The 12521-nt window shown below is 37.5% G+C and overlaps 1 protein-coding gene across 13 annotated transcripts in view; it reads left to right on the forward strand.

Moving 5' to 3' along the window:
* DOCK10 (dedicator of cytokinesis 10) overlaps positions 1-12521 on the forward strand; it is a 281603-nt gene that overhangs the window by 201401 nt on the left and 67681 nt on the right. For all 13 annotated transcript variants that reach the window (XM_071216098.1, XM_058300030.2, XM_058300032.1 and 10 more), the window contains exons 15-19: positions 389-511; positions 3920-3999; positions 5790-5977; positions 7616-7681; positions 9885-9977. In XM_071216098.1, the coding sequence (XP_071072199.1) occupies positions 389-511; positions 3920-3999; positions 5790-5977; positions 7616-7681; positions 9885-9977 (550 nt within the window). The remainder of the gene's footprint in view (positions 1-388; positions 512-3919; positions 4000-5789; positions 5978-7615; positions 7682-9884; positions 9978-12521) is intronic.

A 12521-nucleotide genomic window follows, 5' to 3' on the forward strand; every position in this document is an offset into this window, starting at 1 on the left:
CTGGTCTCTACCCACATATACAACCTCATCCCTCTTCCTCTGCTCACAAATCCTATTGATGCTACCCAAACAGGAAGTGACCCCGTTTTGCTGAGGTTTAGCATGCTTTGAAAAGAACAATGAGAAAGAATAAGATTTGTTCCCATTCCTCCCCCTAATACTTGAAGGTTTTCATATAAATTACCAAATGTGCAGCAACATTTAAAAAAATAGTTGTAATATAGTCAATTGTCACTTTGAATTTAATTGAATTAAAGATAACAAACTGTGTGTAAATGAAACTTGCATTCTAAGAAGTTTTCTTTTTATTTTCTAAGTTCTTGGCATTTCTTCCACATTTATGTGAGGAATGTAATCAATTTAGTCACTTTATACTATTTTCTTACAGATCAGTATTTAAGGACAACCAGGGAAATGTGGACAGAGACTCAAGATTTTCACCCTTATATAAACAAGACAGTAGCAAGATTTCAACTGAAGACCTACTTAAACTAGTGTCAGATTATAGAAGGTATGATTTCTGGGATTCTCTTGAAATTAACATAAATCAGCTACATTGCTATCACTGTTTTTTTCTCTCCACATCAATCAACAATACCTGATCACCAGATTCTCAAATGCCACATTGTTGATTCAAAATGTCCAAGGCTTCCCCCCCCCTTTTTTTTTAACATTTATAGGGTTTTTATCAGGTATGCATCCTCGCATGCTTTTGTGAAGATGAAGGCGACTTGAAGGTTCTCCCACATTTGTTGCATTTACAGGCTTTCTCCTTCAGAAAGCAGATGCTTTCCAAATGACTTTTTTTTTTTTTTTTTTTTTTTGCAAGCTTCTTCTTTTTTTTTTTTTTTTATTAATTTTTTTATTTTTTATTGACTTTGTAATAATATTACATTAAAAATATATATGTGAGGTCCCATTCAACCCCACCCCCCCACCCCCCCTCTCCCCCCCCCCAACAACACTCGTTCCCATCATCATGACACATCCATTGGATTTGGTAAGTACATCTTTGGGCACCTCTGCACCTCATATACATTGGTTCACATCATGGCCCATACTCTCCTCTATTCCATCATGTAGGCCCTGTGAGGATTTACAATGTCCGGTGATTACCTCTGAAGCACCATCCAGGGCAGCTCCATGTCCCGAAGACGCCTCCACCTCTCATCTCTTCCTGCCTTTCCCCATACCCTTTGTCCATTATGTCCACTTTTCCCAATCCAATGCCACCTCTTCTATGTGGACACTGGATTGGTTGTGTCCATTGCACCTTTATGTCAAGAGGAGGCTCAGATTCCACCTGGATGCTGGATGCAATCCTCCCACCAAATGACTTTAGATGTGCCACAAAGTTAATCTGCCAAAATTATATGGAAAGTTATCAGTTTTCAACTGCAAACAAACCGTACCAAAACCTAGTGGCTGAAATAGTGTGACTTGTTTTACTCCTGAATCCACAATTTGAGCATGGCTGGATGAGGAGCGCTTTCCTCTTTTGTACAGTGCATCAGCTGGGGGAGGTCTGCGGGGGGCCAGAGGATCCGCCTGCCGACAGCTCACGTAATAGCTGGCACGTTGGTGCTCGCTCTCAGCTGGGTCTCAGGCAGGGCTGGGGGCCAGAGGCCCTGCTTCTTCTCCATGAGGGCCAATCCATGAGACACTTTGACTTCCTCATGGCATGCTGGAGATTTCTAAGAGGAAGCATCCAAAGGGCAGACAATAAATGATCTTAAGGCCAGAGGCTGGAAACTGTCTCAGCACCATTCCCACCATATTCCACTGTCAACATGTTAAAGAGCTTAGATTTAAGGAAAGGGGGCAGAGGCACCTGTCAATAGGAAGAGCATTTACAATTCCACAGACATATTATACTGCTGTGAATATTGTAATTTATAACATTTCTGTCATTCAAATGCTTTTGGAAAAAGCAGTGGAAATTATTTCTAGAAAAAGAAAAACATAAAAGCCACATTTGTTAAATGGCTCACCATACATCCAACATCTGACAATAAATGATCTTTATCACTTAGCTTGAACTGAGTCCCCTAATACACAGCGTATTCTGTGCTCATAGCACCTTTCTAAAACATTAAATATCTGCATGTTCCATCTAAAAAATAATGTCTTATTATTTTTTATTTAAAAAATAATAATATGAAACAAGCAGATAAATATTTTCTCTAGGTACAATAGAGAATATATTGCTTCATAATTATGAGAGGTTTTCCCAATGTTCTGTTTTGTTCTGGAAAATATATAAATCTTCAAAATGAAAATAAAGGTGATGAGGGACTTTTTAAAGTAGGCCTTGAACCAGCTGACTTCTTTGTGATCCTACAAGATCATTCCTTACATGGACATATCCCTCTTTACTTCTTGAAAATGAATTAAAAACTTCCTGTTCAAAACCCACGATAGGCCTCCCCAAGCCTGTCCCAGCCATTATATTGAATTGAGTGCTTTTCCCCTTTACCTCTTTGCCAATGTACTAAAGCATGAAAAGTTGAAATGTTGAAGAGAAAGGAGTAGGAAAAATTGTCTGGTATAAATCTGGTATAAATAAGAGTGGGAAAAAAAACTCACCAAACCCCTATTATCAATGAATAGCATTGAAAAGTACCACCGTGGTAGTAAAGAGAAACCTAGGAAAAACCCAGTGCTGTATTGGTGAGACATTGAATTATTTCATATGGAATCCTCACACCTTTAGCTTATAACATTAATTCTTACTGGTATACTGATAAATATTTAACAAGTAACTCTCCAGGGGAAAAAAAAGAAAACTTATTTATATTGCTTGCCAATATCCATGGTGTAAATATACCCACAATTGCTGATTTCAGGCTACCAAATGGCGCCACTGAACATGAAGTTGGGAAGAGATATGCACACCATTTTATAGCATTCCCACCATCTAGTTACATAATAGATGTAAATAACATGAAGAACGCAGATTACCTTACTGTGTAGTAAATTAATTAAGAAGTGATGACTTGTGAATATATATGACCTTTGTGTTTAGAGACAATTTGTTTAATGGTAAGTTTATGTAATTTAAATTTTAATAATGGCTGCGTTTGACAAATGGCAGGCAGAATTTCTGAAAATTTAACGTCAGCTCTCACGGGCTGAGAAAAGTAACCTCTCACACACCACTGTAATCATTCCCTCATTTAAAGTAGATGCCCTGAAAGGAATCACACTTGAAACTGTTATCAGCAACTCCCCCCTCACTGTAAAAGAAGATTGGCATGAAGGTGTTAGTAGAAAGAGAAGAAAGGAAATGCAAAGACTCAAGAATCAGGGAGTGAATGCTGGCAGGGCGAGTGTTTACGTCTGCACACCTGTTCCTTTGGGGCAGGGGCAGAAGAACCAAAGTCAGGGAAGGGCTCCTTGTCTTCCTTTTTTATTGATGAGAGAATATACAAGAAAACACAGTCTGTCCGTTCAGCGATTGTAGTGGAGACGAGCTATGTTCTCAGAACTTCTTAAAAGTCATCCTGAATGTGAATCACTCAAACACTAGTACCTTTTGTTACCAAAATCTGTGTGATTTACTGTTGTACTTGTTTGATCATTTATATAAATGTTATCTGAATTAGGTGTAAATAAATTTTAAAATTAATAAAATTTGTTGGCCTCCCCTGTTTTTAATTTTTATTTAAAATACCATATAAATTTATGCCTGCTTCCTATGTATGAGGTTCTGGGTTCAATTTCCTATACCTTCTAAGGAAAAAAATAATAATAAACTAGCTAGAATAAATCATTGGCAAGATTATTTTTGGTCTACTGTATGCCCTTACCACAGCTCAGAATTACAGATGACTTATTTTCCTCCTCTTGGGAAAGGCAATAATTCATTATGTATATGTGTATGTGTTTGTCTGTCTGTCTGCCTGACATACTTCCACAGGGCTGACAGAATAAGCAAAATGCAGACCATCCCCGGAAGCCTGGATGTTGCTGTTGAAAATGTTCCTTTGGAGCATCCAAGTATGATGATGTCATAGTTTGGTTGGAGAGTTTTGAATATTTAGTGATTTTGGTTGATTGGTTGGTTGGGTGGTTGGTGGATTAGTTGATTGTTAGATTTTTTTTTTTCCAAAGGGGAATTCGTTGTCCTGTAGAAAATTGGAACTCATTATTTCTCCATTAAAGGAGAAAGAAGTATTATAGAAGAACTATATTCAGGGTAACTTAATATTTAATCTCATATGTACCATGCATGCAGCAAGGTATTAATTTATATCATTTATTTCTCAAAAACCTGGAGTGCTACAAATGAGGAAAATCAGGTTCGGATAGAGTAATAAATTGGTAACCAGTAATGGCAGAACTTATATTCCATCCATTTCCTCTGATTCAAACTACAGGACTGGCGCCACCACACGGTGCTGCCAAAAGGTCACTCTGAATACGGTGTAGCCACCCAAGGGGCCATGAAAGGATTATAACTAAAATAAGCTTGGACTTTGTTATTACACAGAAGCGTATATCTTTTTCAGAATATGATCGGAAGCCCCATTTAAGTCAATTACCAAAGGGACATTTATTAACTTATAAATAAGCGTTTCACAATGTATTTCTCAAATGGTGAGACTAGGTTTGTTATTTCTGATTATGCTGTTTTTGTGACTTTCTCCTTGATGCAAAGAACAAATAAAGTCATCATACAATTAGCCACAAGCAGGGAGAGATTCTTACCACTGGATATTTGGATTGCATTAGCACTATTAAATTTTTCATTCTTAAAAATTTTCCACAAATCATTCTATTACAAAATACAATGAACATTCTAACTTAAGCCATGGCTTCAAATCATTTTTATATTGATTGGTGTGAAAAAGCAGAAGACAAATTAAGCCATTTCCTTTACCTGATTTGGCGAATGTGATTTTTATTGCGTATGAAAAGGAAAAATTTTTAAATGGAGAGCTAAAATACTCTCTTTGAGAGAATTGCAGGACATCAAAGAAATTTGAACATATAATTTAAAACGATTACAATTGACTTTGGGAAACAAACAACAACAACATGTAATCTGATTCCCAACCATATATCACTAATCATTTTATCTTTTGGAAGACAAGAATATTCCAGATGAGATGAGGGAAGGTCGATGGCCTTATTATCTTTCAGTACCACAAATTCGGTAGTAATGGAAGTTTTGATTTCTAAATTCCTACTGGGCTCTTCTTTCTTTTTCCTTTAGCTGTTACTGGAAGGTTAGATTTACAGGGGTTGTAAAAACTGAAGAGAAAATTGAGATAGGCTGTATTCAGTAATACATAGCAGAGGGTTTCAGGTCCATGCCTTGAAATCATTATTCTTAGGGAAAAATTACTATTAATCCTTTTGGTGCTATCAGTAGACTCCTTGGACAAAGTTTTGTTCTGCTGCATTTCAATATCTGAATTATTTTCATAGTTACAGCATAGGGTCAATGGGTTAATTTTTATTTTATAATATCTGATTAGTGTGTTTAGAGGATTATTGGCTAAATTTACTTTTTATATAAAGCTTAATACAAAAAGAAAATCTATTATAAACCCATCCAAAAGATTTACCATTTTTATGACGCATAAGTTTTGATGTTAAATATGTAGCTTGCTTATCTTTCCTGTCCACCTTCTACACATTTTTTGTCCGAGCATTATTTAGCATAAACCGATATAAAGTATGGAGTTCCTATGTTGAATGCATTAATTTTAAAATATTTTAAATATTGATCACTTAAAAAGAACTATACTGAATGACAGACTTCTGTTTCCTGATTTTTCAAGACTGTGTAACGTCATCCTTCATCCCCGTCAAGCCTTTCAATGTGACAGCTCAACCAGAACCCACAGTGGAGGTGGAAGAATTTGTTTACGACTCAACAAAGTATTGCCGTCCTTATAGAGTATACAAAAATCAAATTTACATTTACCCCAAACACCTCAAGTATGATAGCCAGAAATGTTTCAACAAGGTATGATATAAGTTTCTGATATCCCGTCATCTCTTTTCACCACATTTAGACCATGTAAGATGGTTTCTTGATAGTGAAAATGAAAATCACTCCAGATCAATACTTTAGCCTAGAAAGACATTTGGAGAAAAGGCTAACTAAGGGGCAGTGATGGGTTTTTTCTTAGCAGTGTTGAAGGATGCACAGTTTTGTAATGTATTAACGCTTTCTGAAATCACCTCTAAATATTTTTAATATTATTTTTAATTAGAGAATTGCTAGGTTTACAGAAAAGTCATCGTGAAAAATACAGTGTTTCCATATACCCTTCTATTGTTGACACTTTGCGTTAGTGTGGTACCTTTGTTACAACTGATGAAAAAATATTAAATAGTACAATTAACTATAATCCTTAATTGACAGTATTAGTTATATTTTTCCCATATACCACCATATTATTAGCACTTTGTATTAGTGTAGTGCATTTGTTATAATTCATGAGAGAACAGTCCCATGTTTTATCTTCTAACTTTCAGACTGATGAAAGACATGACCTAAAACTTCCCCTTTCAACAATATTCACATACATAATTCAGTGCTGTTAATTATATCACAATAATATACTACCATCCCCACCATCCATTTCCAAACTTTTATAATCAAGCTATATAGAATTTCTGTTAAAACTAAGAATCGGTTCCCCATTCTCTACCCTAATCTATCCCATGGTAGCCTATGTTCTAGTTTCTAACTCTCGGAGTTTGCTTATTATAATTAGTTCACATAAGTGAGATCATGCATTAATTGCCCTTTTTTACTGGGCTTATTTGCCTTGGCATAATGTCCTCAAGGATCATCTATGTTGTCACCTGCATCAGGACTTCACTTCTTTTAACAACTGAATAATATTCCATTGTGTGTATATCACATTTTGTTTATCCATTCATCTTTTGATGGACATTTCAGTTGCTTCCATCTTTTGGCAATGTGAAAAATGCCACTGTGAACATCAGTGTGTAAATATGTGTTCAAGTCCCTGCTTTCAATTCTTTGGGGTATATACCTAGTAGTGGCATTACTGGGTCATATGATAATTCATGCTTCGCTTTTTGAAGAACTGTCTTCCACAGCAGCTGCACCATTTTACATTGCCACCAGCAACGAATGAGTGTTCCTGTTTATCCACATCCTCTCCTCTCATGTAATTTTATGGGGTTTTTAAATAGTAGCCATTCTAATGGGTGTGAAATGGTATCTCATTATGGTTTTGTTTTGCATTTCCCTAATAGCTAATGATGTTGAATATCTTTTCATGTGCTTATTAGCAATTTGTATAGCCTCTTTGGAGAAATATCTATTCACGTCACGCCAAAGTATTTTTTGTTCTAGACAATATTTTGACATTAAAACAATTTTCTTAGTTTCTTTATGTACTCTGAAATAGTATTCATGCTGCTTTCAATATGAACTTTTTCTTCCCTTTTAAATAATCTTTTCAGATCCATCTGATATTTCTGAACATTATAGTTAATGTCACAAAAAAATGTTTTTTTTTTTTCTGATTTAATTAGAAGCTGCTTATTTTAGACATTTGGGTTGGGGTTTTTGGTATAATTTCATAGGAAATTATAATTTCCATTTCACTCATTGTAATTTCAGGCACGAAATATAACTGTGTGCATTGAATTCAAAAATTCCGATGAAGAAGGTGCCCAACCAGTGCAGGTGAGCCAAATCAGCAGTAGAGCATGGTTCAAAGGGGAAGGAGAGACCATATGTTTTTTCATCATTGAGGGGCTTCTTATTTGAGTTTGGTTGAAAAGAGAACAATTTAATACATCTGTTTTCAATTTTCTGAAATGTCCTGATTTAATAATCATCATTAACTAGATCTATTAGAAACCTCACAGTTCTGCTTAGCTTTCCATGACTTTGAAACAGGAAAACCCTGCTAGTGTGAAATAAATGCAGAGGTCCCCCAGTGGAAGATGTTGCCCTTTTCAAAGATGAGACTGCCTCTCGCATTCAGCATGCTTGACTTAAAATGGCACATCCCAGCCAGGCTTCTCGTGGTCTTTGCAGAAGTACTGCTGCATACTGACCTAATGGCACATGCACTAGGCCTATGGGATGCTCAGATTTATGGAAGGTGTTTGGGGCCAACTGCCTGAGGAGATGGGAAATCTGTCCAGGATGTTGATCACAGGATTTAGTTAAGATCAGTAGGACTATGACGTTTGTATACCCTCTGCTGTTTTAATATATACAACTGCAACTGGATGGCATCTTTTGGAGAGCCTATTTAACATATACTGTTTTCATTTTAGAGACTTCATACAACACAAAGTAACCTATGAAAATCAAAGGGGCAATTATGCCTAGGTTGCCAGGTCTTTTCCAATACGCGTGAATGAGAGGAATGAGATAATAAGGACAATGCTAAATTCTAACTAATCCCCACCATTATCTGAGCTAAACTTTTAGCACTCTGTCAGGTACCAATTATATACCCTGGTGTATGCTACCAAGAAGATTTATAGCTATTCAGAAGAAGGGTTATCATTTTAAGAGCGAGCTAATGTGTTATGCAGCATAAAGAGAAAGAAGTGATATTCATTTCCTAGGGCCATAACAAATGACTCCCATGAACTGAGTGGTTTTAAACAACAAAAATGTATCCCTCTCAGTTCTGGAGACTAGATATCTGAAATGAAGGGGTCAGCAGGACCACCTTCTGTGCTCCTTCTAGCTTCTGGAGGTTGTCGGCAGTGCTTAGTATTTTGTTTATAGACTCATCACTCCAGTCTCTGCCTCCGTCTTACATGGCATTGTACCTGTGAGTCTTTGTATCCAAATACCCTCCTCTTATAAGGATACCAGTCTTGGTTAAGGCCTGCCATAATCCAGGATAACCTCATCTTCACTTGATTACATCCCAAAAGACCCTATTTCCAAATAAGATCACATTCACAGGTACAGGGCATTAGGACTTAAACATGTCTTTTGGGGGGATGCAGTTCAATCCACAGCAAAGTCCTTACTTAGCCACTGTCATCATCCACAAGTACCAAGCTCCATGGAAGCATTAATGTCAGGAGAGAAACAGTCAAGTTGAAACGTAATTACCAAGCAAGCAAAGGCAAATGGCCTGGCAAACACACCAGGCCAGCTAGAGCAGTGATTATGGGGGAAATTCTAGGAAAAAGGAGTAATCACGGTGAGGGTCCACTGTTCCCTTTGCATTCTAAAGTACTACATGGAGACATATCAGGGCCAGGTGGCAGACCCCAGAAGAGGAACTCTGAGCCTTGGCTAAGAGAGTAGTTAAGGTACATGATTGGAAAAGTATCCCTTGGCCCGATGAAGGGCTGAGAGATAATCATAATATAACATGGTGGAACCAGGGTTGCAGCCCTAATCGGCCAGCTCAGCATTCATGATTGGGCATCAGCATGTTGGAGACTGGGGTTGAGCCAAGGTCTCATGGTCACTGAGAACTGACTGTTTAAGCTCCAGGCCAGAGCTGGATTCCATGGGCCCCTTCAGAAGACTATCTTACAGGGATCACGTTGTACAAGCCAGCTCTCATCTCCTGGTAATCAAAACTCAGATAGTGAATTGGTTCTGGTTTGCAGCACTAATGTAATATCTACATGATGAATTAAAGCATTCAAATTTTCTTCAGTAGCATCCCATCATATAACAAATACAGGGCAGTGGGTCAAAAAAGTTCAAATGTAATTAGATGTCATCTAGCTAAGCAAGCTACCACAATATTCATCTTTGCCCTGGGATTGGTAACTGAAGAGTGGCGGCCTGTTTTGGGCTTGAGCATGACACTCGTATTTGTTCAGCTCTTAATGTTTTGAGTTACAAGTTCGAATTTTTCTTGAACTCATAATTTTTTTGTTCAACTTTTTTTGAACAGTGTATTTATGGAAAACCTGGAGGGCCCCTCTTCAGCTCGGCTGCCTACACAGCAGTTCTGCACCATTCCCAGAATCCAGATTTCTCAGATGAGGTAAGGCCAGGCTGCCACTCTCCTCTGCAGCAATGGGTCAAGTAATGAGCACTGGTGAACACTTTTTCTATACCACAACTCAGGCTAAGGACATGCTTTGGTAGATGTTTACCTAACCAAGATATATGCACTATGTTAATGGACAGTTGCTTCAAAGGTAGGCTGCAAATTTATATAACTCAGGATAGGATTTGATCGTTAAAAATGTAAAGTGTTTAATGTGGTATTATTTTCCTAGTTTTTCCTTTTATTTCCCTGGACAATGTCATAAAGACTGTATTGGATAGCTTTTACCAATCAGCGGTAGCATTTCATGCCGTAGTAGAAAGAACAAAAGTAGGAGCCAACACCATCGCTTATGACCTGCGTGAACTTGAGTGAGCCTGAACCTTCTCATGGAAACATGACATGGGAGCAAGACCTGTGCTGGCTAACTCTCCAGAATCTCTCATGATGTGCCAGACACCGCGCTATCCTCTGTACCCACATTATCTCACTTAAGCCTCACAGCAGTTCTGAGAAGTAGGTACTATTGTAACCTTCCTGTTTTATGGCTGAAGGAACAGAGAGGCCAGGTAACTTTGCCAAGGACACATAACCAGCTATAACTTACTATGCACGTGTTAGCTTGTGTTATAAACCGCTTCAGAGCCGCAAGTTTCAGTGACTGATTTTAATTTCCAGTCATAAAGAAAAGACCTCAACTAATGCAGTCAGCTGCTGCGTCAGAAGGAAGGTACTCAGCATTGAAACGGGGTGCTGTGGACCTTGCTGACATGATGTGGAGGATTAAAAATATCATACCTTTCTGTTTGTGAATGCCCCTAATTTTTTTTTTCCTGTAAATTCAGGACAGAAGATGAAAAAATGTTAAGGGAAATGGCTATTAACACATTTTAAAACATTTAGTGCAAAAGTACTATACTAGTTGACCCCTTGGCAAAACCTATCTGAAAAACGCATTCTCTGTAGATAAGATGTTAAAAAAATAAGGATGTTCTTACTTTCAACTCTGACAAGCTCTCTGGCTCTCGTGTACTTTCTGGAATCCTTGTAAAAGCCATGAGCGTTTCCACCTGAGAATTTGTGTATAATGAGCCACCTGATGAGCTCTGCAGGGCAGATTCAAAAGCAAAGTTTTATTTTCTTCTTTATTATTCCAAAAAATGACCCCAGCAATTGCAAAAGGGGTATAAATTCTTGTTATTATATAATATGAATATTTGCAGTATTTAAATGAACAATATTTATATTAATATTTAATTAACTGGAACTCAGGTATTTGTGGCATTCCCATGTGCTCTTCATGTTGAAAAAAATAAAGGGAAAAAAAGTATATCTATTGCATTGTTTATTTTTGTGCATTTTGGAATATGTATTGGCTTTTGTTACCAGGTTAGCATCCTGGTATATAAAGAATAGGTAATCCAGTAAACCAGCCAAATTAAGTGGTTCTCAAACTTTTCCATACATCAGAATCACCTGGAAGCCTTCTTTAAAAAACTCAGGTTGCTGGAACCTATCCCAGAATTTCTGATTCAGTAGATCTGAGAATACATGGTCCTAACAAGTTCTCAGGTGATGATAACGATGCTGGTCCAGGGACCACACTTTGAAAACCACTGTTGTAAACCCTTACTTGAACAATGTGAAAATGAATGAGTTAGATAGATGGATGGCCAGAGAGTCTAATAAATAAACTAATAGACCATATGTATGGCTCTCAGCTGATTGCTTGATTTGACTCTGCTGGGGACTAACGAGCTGCTCCTGTTGCGCTGAAGACCACTGATCTGGCCTGGGATCCTGGGATTCCAGTGTGACGTGGTTCTCAGAAGACGTGGCTCCTTATCCTGGCAGCTCCTCTTACTCACTAGACCATACTCTTGGTGACTCAGCCCTCCTAACGTCTCTGGCCTCACTTCCTGTCTCTGTATCTTCCTACTTCACAGGGCTTTTGTGGGGATCCAATGAGAATGTAAGTGCTAGAGCTATGAAAACAGAAATGAACTATAAGATTTAAAGGGTTACTTCAAAACATCTTCTTTCCAGGAATAGAGTATACTTTTCATTAAGTATATTCTTAACATGCATCAAGTCTATTTTCTATGTTTATTCAGAAGTAAAAAACTACATAACTTCTTCATAAAATGGCTAATTACTTAGTTACCACAATAACTCTTTCATCTATATTTGCTACTCTTTAAAAGGGATAAATTCCATGCCTAAGTTACATCATTTACTGCCACTCTTCGCACATATGTGCGCACATAGGCGCACACATACGCCTATGATTCACCTGGGGATCCTATTAAAATACGGGTTCTGATTCCATATGTGAGAAGTGGTTGCTGAGATTCTGCATGTCTAATGAACTCCCAAAGGACCATATTTTGAGAGGCAGGGACTTATTGTTGACTCAAGTTATGTCCCTTAACAATAGAGCCTCAATCTATATTTTATTCACATTCTGCAGTTATGTTGGGGTATATGTGTGTGTATGTACGTTTGTAAATGATCTAATGAGAAACACTAGGTTATTAT

Source organism: Dasypus novemcinctus, chromosome 7 (assembly GCF_030445035.2).
Source record: "Dasypus novemcinctus isolate mDasNov1 chromosome 7, mDasNov1.1.hap2, whole genome shotgun sequence".
NCBI classification, from domain to species: domain Eukaryota; kingdom Metazoa; phylum Chordata; class Mammalia; order Cingulata; family Dasypodidae; genus Dasypus; species Dasypus novemcinctus.